We start from the raw sequence: 19,705 nt of genomic DNA on the forward strand, positions 1-19,705 counted from the left end.
ATATGTTTACTAAGGTGGTGTCAATGGACAAGTTGAGGTTTTGCGTAGCCTCAACGGGTTTTCTCATGAACTAGTGAGAAGGTGGTGACCGACTAGGGAGATAGAGAGATGATGATTCGATTCTTACAAGAAGTGTTGAAGACCTTGTATCGAAAGTCTGCTTATTCGGCGTATGTGATAGGAGTGTGTGTGTCTCAAATGGAGTTTGGCGGTAAAGGGTGCTTTGGCAATCTTGGTTAGTTTGTTGATATGAAGGGTTGACAATGTGAGTCATGGTTTTGACTATCTTCAAGTGGGAGATTGTTGGATGTGAAGGATATCAAAACAAAAGTCGAAGGAATCGGTTCAAGGAATAAGGCGCGCCGCGGGCCTTGAAAGGCGCGACGCGGCCTAACACAAGAACAGGGCATCAGATGAAGAAAACGTCTGTCCGGGGTTTTGTCTTGGAGGCGCAACGCGGCCCTATATAGCCGCGGCGCGGCTCGTTTGACGGAGGAGTTTTCGTATTGACGATTTTCTTGTTCTCCAAGGTGTTTCCTTGTTGTTTTTGGCCTATATAAGTATCCTATTGTAACCCTTATGTATGTGAACGAATTATATCAATAAAATCTCCTTAGTTGGTCCGTGGATTAAAGTAATCGACATTCGATTACATATAACCACGTTAAATCTCGCGTTCTTTAAATTTTTCATTATTGTTCTTTCGTTTGTCGATTGTGAAAGGGTAATTCTCTGGAATTACTCTATTGTTTGGGTCCTATAATTCTTACATATTTTTTGCAGTTCCAAAAAAACTTTAAATATTTTTTTTTGTGTTATATAAAATTTGATAAAAAAGTTATATGAATGAATTGAGTTTTATATGATTTTTAACTATTATTATACATCTAAGCCAAAACATGATAAATCATCTTAATTAATTAATTAATGGAACATGGGGTGTTAAATCATGATTTTAGTAGATAATAAAGCACATTGCTTTCATGCACTCTACTAGACTAATGTCTAGCATCACTTTGGGCTAATTCTATTGTATGCTGACTTTTATTCTCTCTTATGTCGTAATCACAATTTCTAATTGGAATATCTTTCTTTCTCCTTCAAGCTATATACTTAGATAACTTCCTTTTCTAGGAATGATCATAGGGGGGCCATATAGAAGAAAAACTCTAATTTTGATTATTTCAAGTACCAATCACTTTTAAGTGATTGATTGATCACTAATCTCTATTACAAGCTAATTACTTTATTGGGTGCGTTGTTATCGTCATAAAGAGGGCCTTTCGTTGTTGCTATCAACGTGTCAAATTGTTCCATCTTTGGATCAATAAGTCGATTTCAATCACCTAACTATCACAGGTTCAACTTACGTATACTACTCTTGATCAATAGTTATTGTCGTCCATGGATCTTTTCTTTTTCTACTTTAGATACTAGTGCCTTGACATTAATCATACTTATTTTATATAAAGAATAGAAAACAACTTGCACAATAGTATATTACACTTATTTTGAGTCTATAATTCAACTTAATTATTTATTTAGATTATTAGACCATTCCTAACCATAACATTCTTCCTTCTAGAGCAGATCGCCACATCAGTTTTCTCTCTCTATTTCCATCCCATTACATATCCATCACATGCCAATTACGCACTACTACCCCACAAAAATTAATTAAACAAATAGGTTACAATGTTTTAAGCTTTTGGTACAAATAACTAAATCATATTCTTTCTCTCACCTCGTCATGTAATATGCGTAGAAAAGAAAAATGTGAAGGCGAGCCATCGTTGAGATTTTGAGGGGGGAGCTATGCACTACAATTGCCATTGGTGCCTTCGAGGGCAAGGTGAGGGCACATTTTGAGGACGTACCGATGAGAATGATCTTACTAGATAACTCCTGCTATAGTTGATAATAATCTTTGCTTGTTGCATTTGTCTTCCCATAAATTCGACTCAACATTTGGGCATTTGTATCTTAGGTGATAAAATGGGTGAATCATGTAGGCTGGTCAGTGATCAGAGCTGGTAAATTTTTGGTACATGTCAAAACGGGCTGGGTCTATTTGGGTTGTCCCAAAATACTATTTTACGTTCATAATTTCATTATAAATTTATAATCGTATGTACACTGCTAATCTAACTTTTTTTTTAGTAGTATGGTTTACAAGGTTTTAAGCACTAAATGTAAACTTAGGTAACTTTTTATCCTGTTTGTCTCGGTTCCTTTTGAGATACATTTTACTCTAACCGTTTAAGCACAAATGCATATGTAACTAGATCAATCGAAAGTACCAAATATAATTATACTCAAATATTTTACTAAATGGATAATAATAATAATTAATAAATAACAACAACGATATACTGATACATTTATAATAACTTAAAATATCTACAATTTAGTTTAGTTTCTAATTGCTATGAATATCTATATCTGCTTGAATGAACTGAACCAAATCTTTCAAAGCTTTAAATGAAGACCCTCCTTTGTAAAGAGCATTTTTCGCCTTTTCTTTCATAAAAAATGCTCTTTTTCTCATTTCTTTCCCTTCATCATCAACCAAAAGTCTTCTAATTGCATCCACAATCAAATTTCTTTCCAAATATTCCAGTTCCAATCCCACTCTCCATGTATAACTCAAGTTCCTTGAATTTACACATTGGTCCCCGTAAACCGGTCGACATATCATTGGCACCCCTTCCGAAATACTTTCCAAAGTAGAGTTCCAACCACAATGGCTCCAAAATCCTCCAACTGCAAAATGGGCCAAAACTTTTTTTTGTGGTGCCCATTTCAACACATGACCTCTTCCTCTTATTTCCTCCATAAACCCTTCTGGTAAAAACTCAATCCACTCCGACCCATTCACTGAACCGGGTCGAACCACCCATAAAAACGGTTGTTTACTATTGGCTAAGCCCCAAGCTGTCTCGGCTAGCTCAGTTTCATCCATAGTGGCTAAACTTCCCAAACTTACATAAATAACTGATCTTGGTGCTTGTTTATCTAGCCATGAAATGCAATTGATGTCCTCTTTTAAAAAACTTGTAGATGGACATTTAGTCATTTCGTTTAATGGGCCGATATCAAATATTGGAATTTGGTAGTGCTGTCTAAGCTTTGTTAGCATCGAATGTTCAAGAAAATCGACAGTGTTCCAAATAATGGCTGATGGGGTTCTGATACGTTCCGATAGAGCAAACATTTGTTTTAAAAGTTCAGTAGGTGTATTGTTAAATGGTAAATCTTTGTACCGTAGAGGATGCAGCTCTGGTACAAGCTTCTGCAGCATAGAATCTGTGATGTCAAGGTTAAATCGTTAACTATATTTAGTTGCATACAAAGGTAAGTGTAACACCGATTTCAAGTAACCATGGAAAATGATAAAGGAGAGGTCTGTTGACATTTATGATGATGCCTCATCAGAATCCAGGATGAAAATTTTGAAAAAAATTTCAAAGTTGATTGCATTTGTAGAATACTCTATAGATTATTTACCTCTAGAAAATAATAAATTTAAAAAACACATAAAGTCTTATAGTTAAATTTAATGGTGACCTATACAATTTAAAGAGTATATTGTAGAAAATATTTTTATAAGTGAATGGACCCCGCACCATATAGGATAGACTCGCCTCTGTGTCCGCATGCCCCATCTGTAATGATGCCCCGTTGTTGTAGTTGATTTGATAGTTAATGTACAATTATCGCTACAAAAAATTAATTCGTAAAGCGTTGAAATCGTTTATTAAGATCATTTGTTATGGTTACTGTAGAGTAGTTACCAAGAATAATTCTTCGAGTAAAATGACTGTAACGTACCCATGTGAGAAAAACGGTGGAGTGAGTGATATGATAAAATATAATTAGTAACTTAATAAAAAAGAGAAAAATATTAAAATATATTAAACGTGCCCGCAAAAATCTCAACACACAAAGCCCCATAGCGTTGTAGTTGTGCCACAGAAGGCGTAAACGCTCGTGGAAGAGCTTATAACAGATGATCTAACAAAACAAAAAATAACATACACTAAAAAATATATATTTAGTCTAAAATTATTTGATTATAAACATAAGGCAGTGACTAACCTTGTATAGGAAGTTTCCCTTCTGCATGAAGTATAGGAAGAGCAAGATAAGCAGGCATATAAGACGCACTGCAGCTGCGAAACACAATACTAGGAAGTTTCAAATTACTAGCAACTTCATCTGCAAAGTACATGGCATTATCATGTATGACTGTAATCATCTGATTCTTTTCTTCTTTAATTTTTTTAGCCAGGTGATCTTGTAGTTGCATTTTGCAATTATCATTGAGTTTTACTAAGAAGTTTTTGAAGTAGTTCGATGGATCGATGGCTGAAAAGTTATCGTAAAGTGGAAGAAACTCGAATTCGGGATGGTTTGAAGGATCAGGAGAGTTTAATTTAGTGTGAGCTATGGTTATTGAAAAGCCTTTTGAATGAAGAAGATTTCCTAGTTGAAGCATAGGAGTCATATGACCTTGAAATGGACTTGCTACAAGAACTAAAGATTTGCATATTTTACTCTCATCACCCATATTGCTTGATGATGATTATGCATACTGATTGATTAATCTTAACATTTTTGATGTTATATATATAGATTTAGGAGACATATATCATAAAACTTTAATGTTATCAAGTGCACATCACCTAATTTAAAAAGGGAGTTGCAAGAAAAAGTATGATGTCCTAATCAAGTAGATAGAGTAGAGTTAAGTCATTAAATATAAATGGAAAAATGAAAATGAAAATATATGGCGGCATAATAGCTGCTACTTGCTATTATCGAATAAAAATATAATAATAATAATAATATTATAATGACATATTAATCGGTGATTCCAATTTTTTCTACGTACATGGTAGTTATGGATTAGTTTCTTTGCAAGTTGAGGATGTTTGGTATAACCATTTTCTAATAATAATCATCAAGTGACATATGGTTAGAAAACGAGTATGAAACAGACAATCTAGACTGGTTTCCGAATCGTGAAACACTTTTTTAATTAAGTATGTGGATCTCGCAAGGGGCAGTGTCCCTTGACCCCGCAAGGTTGTGCGGGCCCCCTTGACCCCCACAATAAATGTGAAAATTTCAAATGATGCTTTTTCGAAAGGAAAAAAAAAGGGAGAGGTTGTTGATAAGAAATCTAATTAACTACAAGGGTGGCCGTGGTTGCTACTTGAGAATTTAACATCCAAATTCCATCTCATGATTCATGAATTACACTTTGGAGTATTTAAAAAAATAAAATCTAGATGCAAAAAACAACATGCCAAAGGAGCCTCAAGCCCTCAAGTCCATAACCCGAAATGACTTGCTAATGGCCCAGCCCAATTTTAATAAGCCTTATAATCTCATACTGCGAGTTGAAAATAGTTAAATGTGATAAAAAGAAATTAAAAGATAAGATTGGGTTGAACATCAAGACAATACAACATTATGGCATATTTAGATAATGGTGTTTGCAATGGCGTGGTTTTCATGTTGGGCAATCTTTTTTTAATTGTTCTACTCAATGAATATTTTTTAGGGATTATAGTCAAAATGTCCATTCCCAAACAAAGTCTTGCGCTGGAGCCCAAACAAAAAAAAAATTGCCAGGTTGCCCTCGCAAGACGCAAGAGACTTGCGTCTTGCCCTCGCAAGACGCAAGCTTGCGTCCTTGCGCCTTGCGAGCTTGCGACTTTATCTGATCAGATGTTGGATTTTCAGATAAGATTTAGTAAGATTTCCTAGATTTTTTCGGATAAGATTTTTACCCTATTTATAGTATGACCCTGGAACTTTGATTTCACAGTCTCATAACAATTCCAACCTTGTGCAATTCATTGATTAAAGGCACTTTAAGGTACTAATTTAAGCATTTTCTTCACTAATTTTAATATTTATTATTTGTGTTAATGATGATTATTTTTAATTATTTTGTTATTTACAGTTAATCTCAGTTAATATCCATGGACAGAAGAGCTAGAGCTTCACACCGAGTTTCACAAGGAGAGTCAGAATAACAAGTTGCTGAAAGACGACGACTATTAGCCGAACGTCCTATTCTTACTGGTCTTTACGTTGCTGCTCAAGGTAGTTTTTCTGCGTACTAGCGGGGAATATATGCTGGAGCTTTTCTCTATCGAGATAATGAGTACTATCTCAGACTTGTTAGGGAATTCTATGCAAACTATGTGTTTGATCCACGTAAATTGAAATGTGTTCACGTGAACATGTTTGGTTACTCCTACGATTGGACGTTGGAGGAGTTTGCTGAGATTCTGGATATTCCAGATGGAGATTTCAAGTTTTTCAGTCTTAGCAAGGATGTGAAAAATGCCCCGAGGAGGTCAGCTACAGGAAATTCATTCTCAGCTTTTGGGTTTGTTTCGGGACTATGTAAACCTGGTTTTGACATGCCAAACATTGGTCCTGTCATTATCAGGGAAGAACATATTCAGGACCAGTATCAACAGATGATGACGGTCATCAAGAGGAATGTCATGCTTCGAGATGATGCTGATGTGGAGCTATATGTAACTGAAGTTTTGATTTTGATGTGTTTGCTCGAACAAATCCCAATTAATCTGGCATATGTGGTTGCTAATCGGATGGCGGGATTGCCTGCAGCTGGTGGGAGAGGATTGCCCTATGGCATGTTGTTGAACAACTTTTTTGCTGATGAAGATGAGTTGGTGTATCCCTCTGATCGGGAGGTGTTGAATGCTGAGATTATGTATGCTGCTTAAATTTTATAATTGGGTTGATCATGTAATAAACTAGGTCGTAGGGCCTTTTGTACTACTTTCGGGTTAATGAAATATCCTAATGGTATTTTAATTTTAGCCTATCTGTTTTATTGCTTATTTTAATTTCAGTACAAGTTCAAGGACGACGGGAGTAATTTGGTCAATAACTTTTATAAACTTACACTTGAGCACTAGATAAATATTTGTAAACATAGATGGACATATACATTAACAGAAGTTAAACAAATAAAAAAAACACAAACAACAGCAACATAAAATATTAATCATACCATACGCAAAGACGCAAATCGAACCTTGCGACTGGACGCAAGACGCAAAGTCTGTGGTTCTTGTGACCTTGCGTCTTTGCGTCTTGCGCTTGTTGTTATTAGGTTATAAACCTATTTTCGGCATTCACTTGACACACACACACATCCCCAGACGCAGAGAAGCAAAATACGACAAACCTAGCCAAACGCAAATACGCAAAGCTCCATCATCTTCTCTCTCATTCGAACAGTAGATCGTAACCACCATCACCACCTGCACTACCCCCACCTGCACTACCCCCAGTTCATCGTATTCACCACCACCACGTACCAGCGTCTACGTCACCATTGTCTTCGTCTGCTTCATTTTAACTAAGAAAGAAATCAAGAAATCAACCTAATAACAATGGCAAATCCGCAGGTTAGTTCTTCCTTCACTATAATGTTAGTTATATGGGAGTTGTATATAAATTTCATATGTTTATATATAAATGTGAAAACGTGCACACCTACTGTTCGATGAAATGTCTCTATGATAATCATCATTATTAAACCATATTCTTGCTCTTTTTTTTAATAATGGGGTATATTATCTCTTGGTTTGTATAGTTATTTGGCGAAACAAAAATTTGTTGCTCGTCAAATTAGTTTGACTGTCCAGGCGCAAGGATCATTTTGCGTCTTTGCGTTCCGGACACAATTTGGTCGCAAGACCAAATTTGCGACCTTGCTTACCAATGGTTTAACACGCAAGACCAATCTTGCGCCTTTGCGTATCCTATGTTGATGTTGTTATTGTTAATTTTACAGGGATGGGTTGAAGGTGAACTGACGATGAAGAATAAAATAAGTATTATAGGTGATGTGAAGAAAGTAATGACTGAAAATCAAATTAAAATATTTAAAGAAACGTGTTTTGGTGTATGGTTAGATCTTGAATACATGGGAAACGATCCCGGACTTGTACATGCAATGCTCCAACGTAAAACTGTACGGCCGGAAAGAATTGATGATGCTAAGTACCCAGAGGAGGAAGATGACATATGGTTTAGATTTAAGCCTAATTTTTCTATTAGATTTGGTCGCCGAGAGTTTTGTCTAGTAACGGGGTTTTTGTTCGGTACCCGTACGGATATGGCACATTACATCCCTAAAGATTATGAAAAAGAGACGGCTCCAATTAGAAAACGTTTATTTCCATCCATTAAAGAGAGCACAAACATTTTGATTGGTGATATTGAAAAGAAGCTTCTAAAAAGTAGTCGGGTTGGTGTTTCGGATGATGATGTGGTTCGACTAGCAATCATATTAGTTGTAGAGAGAGCTTTTATGGGTAAAAAATCTGCCCATGTGGTGAACAAGAAGTTCTTATATTTAGTTGAATATTTTTCAAGTGTTAATAAGTACCCATGAGGGTCTCGTATATGGGAACCGACTTACGAAGCGGTTAGTGAAGGGTTTGGTGTTCGGGAAAGCAAATTAGAGAGCGGCAAGGCGTACACTTTGGCGGGATTTATGTGGGCATTTAAGGTAACGACATGTTTGATTTCAAATACTTTTATTATTTAAAGATAATATATATTGATATTGTTAAAGCAAATGATTTGTAGATTTGGATCCTCGAGGCTTACCGTCGTACCATTAAATCCTTTGCTACAAAAATGGACAAGAATGGAGTACCGAGGGCTCTTTTTTGGAAGCGTACAACAGCGAAGACTTTCAGAATCTCTGATTACATTAAACTCTTAGATATTCAGGTTAGTTGCATTTAATTTTTGAAATTACCATTGACTGTTGAAACAGAGAGGATATGGCAAGGACGCAAGACCATTCATGCGTCCTTGCGTCTCTCTTAAGCTTGGACGCAAGGTTGTACTTGCGGCTTTGCGTACGTGCTACATTAAAGACGCAAACCTATATTTGCGTCCTTGCGTCTTGTTGACCAGAAAAGTTCCAAGTATTTTTTGTAATCTTGCGTATAAAGTCGTGTTTAATTATTATGCAGGATGATTGTCCCAAGAACAAGAAACCTCTACGTGGTCTCTTCCCCACTGATACAGAGAAGGAGTGTCAATGGTGGATTGATAGTGAAGCGTTATTTCTTGGAACATTAGTTAAACAGGAGATCCAGCAAGATGAAACCAAAATAATTCCAGAAACTGTAGAGCAGACACAGACACAGACACAGATATCAACACATCAAAATACCGAGGTACAAGAATTACATCGTGTGGTAGCGTTGTTGACCGAGCGGGTGGACAAAAGTGAAAAAGAATTTAAAGAGCGGATGGACAAAGTTGAAAATGAATTAACAGAATGTAAAAGGAAATTTTCGGAATATGAAGAAAACCCTTTTTCAGAGCAAGAGTATCCGGTATATTTTGAATTTATTAATTATTATTTTTTCATTTGAATATTTGTTCTCATCTGAATTTATATATTTTTTGTTTTATATTTGTTATTTGCTTAGGACAATAAGTATTATGATAAATATTTCTCTGACAATGAGATTGTCAACCCTTCTCCGATACAAATACGACGTGGAATAAGAGAAAAACGGCTCACGCGTGCATTAAGGTCCCCGTTTACTTCACCTGGATATAGAAATAAAAAACCAATTGAGAAGGTAAATTTCTGCATTACAGTATTATAATAGTGTTTTTTTTAAAAAAAATCCTAAATATTTGTTGTTCTTGATTCACTGATGTGGACGCAAGGTTAGTCTTGCGTCCTTGCGCTACGTGGATGCAAGATTAGTCTTACGTCCTTGCGCTAGGTGGACGCAAGGTTAGTCTTGCATCCTTGTGTCTGTTTTTTTGTTAACTAGATTTTCTGTTTTGCACAGTTGTCCAGACATGTCATTGAGAAAGTGGAAAACATGAATGTGGTCAACCTTGATACAGAAGAGCAATGTGTTGATGAGTAATTGGTTGATCAAAAAGCTGTGGTTGAGCAACCTGATGATGATATTATGGTAGTTGATAACGTTGCACCTGGTGAAACAGAAGGACCAAAGAATGTAAGTTGTAAGGATGTGAAGGTGTGTTTTAAGAGAAAAAGGAAGGAAAGGGACTGGGCTAGTGAAGAAGAAATCTGGGCCATGATCGACAGACTTATAAATGATCAAGGTTATCTTAAACCACCACCAACTAGAGCATGGACAGATCAGAGAAAGCATGTACCCCCTGCAAAATATCCCACGACAATTATACAGAGCAAGCAAGAGACCCGTTGCATGTTCATCTTTCAAAGTGATCAGTTCATTTACCTTAGTACGGAGTTTTGGATTCGCTTGCTGGGGTTAGGAGAGGCAGGATATTTGGAGAACTTGGTGAGTGTTCATCTTAATTTTGTGTTTATGATATGAATTAATTTGTGTTAATATCTTAACCTGTCTTCTTAATTTGTAGCACACTGATCGCTGGGCTACATTTCTTTTAAGATATCGTCAGAGATTTCTCCCCAGAGCAAGCCAGATGTTTAACACTCCTGAGTTTCCACATGAGGTGGTTAAAGCAAGTTCTCGATGGACGATTATGCCATCTGGATTCCTGGCTCAACTTGCAAACTTTAAAGAATTTTGGGGATTAAGTCAGAAGGAGAAGGAGGAGAAGTTGAAGCAAAAGGAGGAGAAGTTGAAGCAGGCCAAGGCCAAAGATCCTAATTTCAAAGAAAATGAAGGAATCACTGCCTTTAGGGAACCAAATTACACGTATATAATTGCTCTTGGGGATGGTAGTGATGAAATGTATCCAGCTTGGTCTTCCTGTGATCATGTACTTACATTCTAATTATCAATCTGGTGTTGTTTATAATTAGTAATCACAACATGTTTTGTGTAAACTGGAACAGGCGCAAGGTAAATATTGCGACCTTGCGTCTGGTAATGTGCTTGGACGCAAGGTAAGTCTTGCGACCTTGCGTATCCGTGTAATTTGGACGCAAGGTACATTTTGCGTCCTTGCATATGGATGGTTTTGTGACTAAACTTTCTTTCTATTTCAGATCTTGATCCCAGTACACTTTAGACACCCAGAAAATTTTTTGCTGCTATAATTAAAGTTAGAAGAAATGAAAGTTTATGTGTACGACAGTTTGCCCGGTCTTGCAAGTGAACAGCTACAACATGTTGTCACAATGTTGTGTGAAAACTTACCCGTCTACTTGCACGCGATTGACTACTATAACAAGATGCCAGAATCACAGCTTGAAGATTACTACCAAAATAATGAGAGTATGGAGTTGATGATTGAATCTGGGCGTAATGTGCCAGTGCAGGCAGGTGAAACCGGCGACTGTGGGGTTTGGGTGTGCATCCATATGGAGAGACTGGTGTTTGCATGGGAGGGGCTTGATGACATTGGAGATCCAAAAAAGGCTGCACAGGAATATAGGAACAGAATGGCAAGGACATTTGTGAGGCCCTGTACAAAACCATCGTGTACGAATCATCAACAACAGGATCATTACAAGGTCAAATACTATATGCTGTTTCAAAGTAAGTTTGCAATCATGAATATAGGTGACGTCTTAACCAACGTCAAATGTTTAACAACCAAAAGTATGCTTCTACGAATAGCAAGCAATAATAGTACGTGACCCATAGGTCATTACAAATACATCATTTTGAAAGTAATATAGTTTAAATGCAAAATAAACGTTTCATGCGGTGACATCTCTAATAAGCGCAGCGGGTGTCTACAAAGCATGACTAGTACAGCGGAAGCAAGCAAACCTTAAGCACATGAGAAAAACATGCTTAAAAACATCAACACAAAGGTTGGTGAGCTATAGTTTAAGTATAACAGTAATGTAAGGTAGGTCACGAGATTTCAGTGCTTCAACAGCGTTTCAAAACAGTATGAAAAGTATATGTATAATCGTGGGCACTTGGTAACTAACTTAACGTAAATAACACCTCCTAAAATTACACTTGGTGAGTGCGTATGTTTACGAAGTATTAAACACCCATTAAATGCTAGCGCTACTAGCCCAAGTAGGGATGTCAAACCCTATGGATCCATATCTAAGATTCACGTTCACCGGTTCAAAGACCAATGACTAAACGTTACCGAGCTAAGGGGAAAGTTTACGCCATTGTATAACCCACACATATATAAAGTTTAAGTACTCATGCCTAGTATGTAAAACGTAAAATGCGCATGTATTCTCAGTTCCCAAAATAGTTAAAGTAAAAAGGGATGCTATAACTTACAGTGGAAAGTAGTAAAAGTCGATACGCGGGAATAGTAAGCAAGTGGTTGGTCCGAAAGGTCCTCAACCTAAGTCAAAAGTTACTAATTCAGTAAATCGTTCCCAAAGGTTTAAATGTATGTAAATTAGGTCTTAAGTACCATCATCATTCATCATTAAACAAAAAGTGTAAAGTAAGTTTTAAGTCAAGACTTAGGGTTTGAAATAAAGGCTGATTTTGTTCGGTCGCCACGACCTCTATACAAACTGAAATGAGGTGAGACCAGTGGCTATGGCTCCGTATATGAGTCCCCTAGAGGCTGACCAATTTCCAGAACCAAACTAGTCTTCGTTTGACCGTGGTGACGATTTAAGTGCGAGTAGGTCAGAAATTTTAGCACAACGTTAAAAGGGTGTAGTGACTTTCGGGAGGCCATAGATCCTAAACCGTAACTCGGATTAAGACGAGGTCTGAACCGAAAATCATCTACTCAAACCTAAATAACTGAAAATCAACTTTCCAGTAGCCCAGGTAGTCTGATTAGTTCAAGAAACAGTAAGTAAAGGTGTTCCAGTGGGTTCTTGGTGCTTGATGCTCATCACGGTTCTCATCCTTGATGCGTATAGCTTCAAGTGTACAACTCGTTGATGGGTTTGCATCATATTAACCAAGGTTTGACCATCATAACACTAGTGTAAGTCTAAGATATGTAGCATAACTCACTTAAGAGTTGTATGTAGTTTAATGAACCAAAGTTACATCAAGATCTTAGATCCGACACATACATGAGTTCTACTAGTAATATTAAGCTACAAACTTGAAAATAAACTAAATAATCAAGATCTTAAGTTTTAGAACTTAGATCTTAGTTAGATCTTAAAGATCCTAGACTAGAAAGTCTAGATCTAGTGTTCTTAAGTTAGATCCTAAGTTATAGAACTTGGATCTTCACTTTAATGAAACTATAAGTTATGAAACTTAGATTTTCAACTAGTAAAATGTATGTAAGCTTGTAAGCTCTTATTTACAACAAAATTAAAAGACCATAAGCTATAGAAGCTTAGATCCAACACAAGTATATGAAGTTATAACTAGAAAGTTATACTTCCATATTCTTGAACTTATAAAGTTAACTTTAGTTCAAGAAAAATGAGATCAAGATTAACTAGTAACACTTGACCAACAAACAACAAATCACAAGTTTAAAAGTACATAACATGAAGAAATAAACTAATTCTACAAGTAATAAGTTCATGGTTGTTCATACTTAGAAATATTCAAGCCAAGGCTTTGATCTTTTAAGAAAGTAAACCGTAAGTTTACAAACATGAACACAAGTATGAAAATGAAACTTATGAACTTTTCTTTTTAACAAGTATTATGGAGGAATCAAACTATAAACTTGATCCTCACTTGGTTCTTGTTTGTTCTTGAAATAACAAGATAATATGAAGAATAAAACTAGAAAGTTTGATTCTTAACTACAACAAACAACTACAAGTAATTAAACAACAAACAAAGACAAGTAAATGATGATGATGTGGTTCGGTTTTGGTGGAGAAAAAAAGAAAGAAAAACAAGCTTGTTACTTACAAAGTAGAGAGAAAAGATGAGAGAAAATGAGAAGTAAAATGAAGTGTGTGTAAAAGTGAAAGAGTATAAATGAATAAGTATACAAAAAAAAATTGAACTCCTCCCTCATACACCCATGATGGCCGACGGTTTTCATGGCCAAGAGAGGAAGGAATCAAATGCTCTTTCAACATGGGAGAATGGTGTATGCTTATAATGGTATTAAAGTGAAATGGTGTGGGAAAAAGGAGTGTAAGTATTCTTGTAAATAGCCTCCTCATAACATTAACTAATCTAGTTTCATCTTAATGTAATACTAGCATATATCATGGGCTTACAAGTCCATTAAGAGTGTAGGGTGGTCTTCCAAGTCCATTTCCAATAATAAAGGTCCAAGTCTAAGTAAGTATGAAATTAAATATATCAAGCCCAAGTAATTAACTAGTAACCTTAGTTAATTAAAAATGATAAATAATAATTAATCATGAACGTAAATAATATTCGAAATATTATTCGTGTAAAGTACGTGTGTCACAAAGACAATCCGGGCCATGAAAAGTTAAATACGGTAACAAGTAACACGTATAAGAACACGTTTATTAAAACGCAAGCATTAATAATAAATTATTAATAATTAAACGTTGAAAAATCCAGGGTCGTTACATTACCCACCTGTTAAAGAAAATTTCGCCCCGAAATTTTAAGCTGAGGTAGATGGAGGAGTCGGGAAAAGGTGATGATACTTCTGCATCATTTGATCCTCTCGTTCCCAAGTAAACTCAGGTCCTTGTTTGGTATTCCATCGTACTCGGACGATCGGAATCTTGTTGTGTTTCAAAGTTTTGACCTCACGGTCCATAATTTCGACAGGTTCTTCCACGAAGTGGAGTTTGTCATCAATTGTAAGTTCCTCCAATGGTATGATATGTTCCGGTTCAGCAAGACACTTCTTCAAATTCGATACATGAAAAATAGGATGAACTGAGCTCAATTGAGTTGGAAGATCCAAACGGTAAGCAACGGGTCCAACACGCTCCAAGATTTCAAAAGGACCAATGTATCGCGGGTTGAGCTTCCCAAGCTTTCCAAAATGGATGACACCTTTCCAAGGTGCGACCTTCAACATTACACGGTCACCCACGTTGAATTCAAAGTCCTTACATTTAAGGTCGGCATAACTCTTTTGGCGATCACGGGCAGTCTTGAGTCTCGCTTGAATCTGGACAATCTTCTCAGTTGTTTCATGGACTATCTCGGGTCCGGTGATTTGCATTTCACCTACTTCGGCCCAACAAATAGGAGATCAGCATTTGCGGCCATACAACGCTTCAAAAGGTGCGGCATTAATACTCGAATGATAACTGTTGTTGTAAGAGAATTCGGCTAGTGGCAAATGCCTTTCCCAAGCCTTTCCGAAATCAATGACACATGCACGCAACATGTCCTCCAAAGTCTGAATCGTGCGTTCGCTTTGTCTGTCGATCTGTGGGTGATATGCGGTACTCATGTCGAGACGAGTCCCCAAGGCTTCTTGCAAAGAACGCCAAAATCTGGAAGCAAAACGGAGATCGCGATCTGAGATGATCGATAAGGGCACACCATGACGAGATACAACCTCTTTGATGTATAGTTGAGCGATTCTTTCCATCGTGTCCGTTTCCTTCATGGCTAAGAAGTGTGCAGATTTGGTAAGATGGTCAACGATAACCCAGATGGTATCGTATCCGCCCACCGTCTTTGGTAACTTCGTAATGAAATCTATTGTTATCCTTTCCCACTTCCATTGCGGGATTTATGGTTGTTGAAGTAACCCAGAAGGCCTCTGATGTTCGGTCTTAACTTTTGAGTAAGTCAAACACTTACCGACATAAGTTGCAACATCCTTCATAAGATTCGGCCACCAATACTGTTCCTTAAGATCGTGGTACATTTTACCGGCTCCTGGATGAATTGAATATCTCCACTTGTTGGCTTCATCTAGTATGAGGTTCCGTAAATCTCCATAACGAGGTACCCAAATTCTTCCGGCATACCATCGGAGTCCAGTCTCCTTAACTTTAAATCGAGAAACAAGAATGTTCAAGTATTCATGAGATATATTCTCCTCCTTGAGAGCCTCATCTTGGTCTACTCGGATCTGGCCATTGAGGTTCGAATGAATGGTGATGTTAAGTGCCCGAACACGAAGAGGTGCCATCCTCTCCTTTCGGCTCAAAGTGTCAGCTACAACATTGGCCTTGCCAGGGTGATAACGAAGTTCACAATCATAGTCGTTTAGTGTCTCGATCGATCGACGCTGTCTCATATTCAGTTGCTTCTGATCAAAGATGTGTTGGAGGCTTTTATGATTGGTGAAAATAGTGCTCTTAGTTCCATAAAGATAGTGTCTCCACAGTTTTAATGCAAAGACAACGGCTCCAAGCTCGAGATCATGCGTTATGTAATTTCGCTCGTGAATCTTCAGTTGTCGGGAGGCGTAAGCGATAACCTTTGTTCGTTGCATCAGTACACAACCAAAACCACTTTTTGAAGCATCGCAATAAACGACAAAATCGTCACTGCCTTCAGGAAGTGATAAGATAGGTGCGGTGGTTAACTTCTTTTTCAAAGTTTGAAATGCTGATTCCTGTTCGGGTTCCCAAGTGAACTTCTTCCCTTTGTGAGTCAACACGATCAAAGGATGCGCAATCAGAGAGAAACCTTTAATAAATCTTCGGTAGTAACCGGCGAGGCCTAAAAATTGGAGGATATGAGTCGGAGTAGTGGGGGTTTCCCACTTGCTGATAGCTTCGATCTTCGCGGGATCAACTTTGATACCTTGATCGCTCACAACGTGACCCAGAAATTGGAATTCCTACAACCAAAATTCACACTTGGAGAATTTGGCGTAAAGTTGCTCTTGTCTCAAGAGTTCAAGCACTAGACGAAGATGTTGCTCATGTTCTTCTTCACTTTTGGAGTAGACGAGGATATCATCTATGAAGACAATAACGAATTTATCCAGGTATGGATTGCATACACGATTCATGAGATCCATAAATACGGCAGGTGCGTTGGTTAAACCGAATGGCATCACGAGAAACTCATAATGTCCATAACGAGTCCTGAATGCAGTCTTCATCACATTGCTCTCTTTCACCCTCAACTGGTGATAACCAGATCGCAAATCGATCTTAGAGTAAACGCTCGATCCTTGTAGTTGATCAAAAAGATCGTCAATTCTGAGAAGACGATACCGATTCTTGATCGTCAATTTGTTGAGTTCACGGTAGTCGATACACATGCGGAAGGATTCGTCCTTCTTCTTCACAAACAAAATAGGTACGCCCCAAGGCGAGAAACTTGGTTGGATAAATCCACGGTCTAGTAGTTCTTGTAATTGGCTCTGCAACTCTTGCATTTCGGAAGGTGCGAGTCGATAAGGTGCGCGAGCTATAGGTGCAGCTCCTGGCACTAAGTCGATCTGAAACTCTACTGCTCTCGGTGGCGGTAATCCAGGTAATTCCTCTGGAAAGACATCGGAAAATTCGTTTACAATTCATACTTCATTCACGCTCTTCACCTCGGTTTCTAATGTTTTTACATATGCTAGAACAGCAAGACGTCCTTTCTTCATGATCTTTTACGCTTTCATGCAACTAATGAGATTCAGTCTCTAGCTACATCTCTCTCCGTAAATAATCAGTGGCTTACCGTCTCCGTGTGGTATACGAAGAGCTTTATCTCCACAGATAATGTCAGCCTTTATCTTGGTCAACCAGTCCATATCGACAATAACATCAAAGCTTCCCAACTTAATGGGTATCAAGTCAATCTCGAAATCCATACCAGCTATATTGATAATAGCTCCTCGGCTAATTTGGTCAACTTTCTCAAGTTTTCCATTGGTTACCTCTACAAGCATACTCTCCTTTAAAGGAACTAACGACCAATTTATCTTAGAGCAAAAGTGTCTACATACATAACTTCTATCGGCACCAGTATCAAATAGGACAGAAGCTAATAGATTGTTGATAGTGAATATACCTGTGACCAAGTCGGGGTTCTCACGGGCATCCCTTGCGTTTACATTGAATGCTCTGCCACGCGGTGGTCAGCCATCCTTTCACTTGTTGGGACACTCATTTCTGAAGTGGCTCGTCTGTCCGCATTCATAGCACTTTCTCGGTCCCGTGGGGTTCGGCTTCCCAGTCATGGTGGTGATCTTGCAGTCCTTGCCAATATGCCCGGTCCTTTTGCATTTTTCACAAACAACGTTACAGTACCCGGTATGGTGCTTGTAGCACCTCTTGCACAGTGACAGACTGCCCTTGTAGTTGGGGTTCGAGTTGGTATTCGGATTGGGGTTCCTCCCATCGTTGTGCCTCTTAGTGGGGGTTTGACGATAGGCTTTCCCCTTGTTGTTGTCCCACTTATGCTTCTCACTGCTAGCCCCCGATTCGGATTTTGCCTTTTCCGGTTCATCGCTGATAATTTGGTTCATTAAGGTATGCGCCATGTGCATTGCTTCCGGGACGTTTGGTGGCTTAGATGAGGTGACATTTCCCTTAATGGACTTGGGAAGTCCCCACAAGTACCTTTCCATGCGCTTAAACTCCGGGGTAACCATGGTAGGACACATCAGGGCTAATTCCAGATACCTACGGTTGTAACCATCGAGATGTTTCCCACAACCTTCAACTGCCCAAACTCAATCTCCATTTTCTGGATCTCTGTTCGGGGACAGTACTCTTCAATCATGGCCCCTTTGAATTCTTCCCACGACGTAGCATGAAGCGACCCGTCCTAATCCATCCGGACGAAGTCCATATCGATTATAAACGATTCACAACAATTGATTACATCGCGAGGTACTTGACCTCTATATGATACATTTTACAAACATTGCATTCGTTTTTGAAAAGACAATCTTTCATTACATCGAAAGTTGACGATAGGCATATCATTTCATAATATATCCAACTATAATTGACTTAATAATAATCTTGATGAACTCAACGACTTGAATGCAACGTCTTTTGAAATATGCCATAAATGACTCCAAGTAATATTTCTAAAATGAGCAAATGCACAGCGGAAGATTTCTTTCGTACCTGAGAATAAACATGCTTTAAAGTGTCAACCAAAAGGTTGGTGAGTTCATTAGTTTATCATAAATAATCATTTCATCATTTTAATAGACCACAAGATTTTCATTTTCAGTTCTCAAAAACATACGTCTCATGCATAGAGACAAAAATATCATTCATATGGATTGAACACCTGGTAACCGACATTCATAATATGCATATAAGAATATCCCCATCATTCCGGGATCCTCCTTCGGACATGATATAAATTTCGAAGTACTAAAGCATCCGGTACTTTGGACGGGGCTTGTTGGGCCCGATAGATCTATCTTTAGAATTCGTGTCAATTAGGGTGTCTTTTCCCTAATTCTTAGATTACCAGACTAAAAAGGGGCATATTCGGTTTAATAATCCAGCCATAGAATGTAGTTTCATTTACTCGTGTCTATTTCGTAAAACAGTTATAAAAGCAGCGCATGTATTCTCAGCCCAAAAATATAAAGGGTAAAAAGGCAAATGAAACTCACTATAGTGTATTTCGTAGTAAAAATACATATAACATCATTGAATAAGTGTAAGGTTGGCCTCGGATTCACGAACCTATATCATTTATATGTATATTAATACATATAATCGTAATTGAATAAATTTATATATTACATCTTAAATTATATATCTTATATATTTAACTTGTATATATATTTAATATAGTTAAAGTTTATATAGTTTTATATATACATATGATTAATATTATGTCAAAAATTAGCAATTTGTTTGATGTGAATATTTATTTTTGATAATAATATTGTTAATATGAAAGTAATAATG

The 19,705-nt window shown here is 37.5% G+C and overlaps 1 protein-coding gene across 1 annotated transcript; it reads right to left on the reverse strand.

Moving 5' to 3' along the window:
• Positions 1 to 2,293: 2,293 nt before the first annotated feature.
• LOC139872259 (UDP-glycosyltransferase 76H1-like) lies at positions 2,294 to 4,644 on the reverse strand. The gene is made up of 2 exons (XM_071860098.1): positions 4,099 to 4,644; positions 2,294 to 3,306 (listed from the first exon to the last, which is right to left on the reverse strand). The coding sequence occupies exons 1-2, from the start codon at positions 4,568 to 4,570 to the stop codon at positions 2,420 to 2,422; spliced, it is 1,359 nt and encodes a 452-aa protein (XP_071716199.1). The 5' UTR covers positions 4,571 to 4,644; the 3' UTR covers positions 2,294 to 2,419.
• Between the last annotated feature and the right edge of the window lie 15,061 nt (positions 4,645 to 19,705).

This window comes from Rutidosis leptorrhynchoides, chromosome 10, assembly GCF_046630445.1.
Source record: "Rutidosis leptorrhynchoides isolate AG116_Rl617_1_P2 chromosome 10, CSIRO_AGI_Rlap_v1, whole genome shotgun sequence".
In the NCBI taxonomy this organism is placed as follows: domain Eukaryota; kingdom Viridiplantae; phylum Streptophyta; class Magnoliopsida; order Asterales; family Asteraceae; genus Rutidosis; species Rutidosis leptorrhynchoides.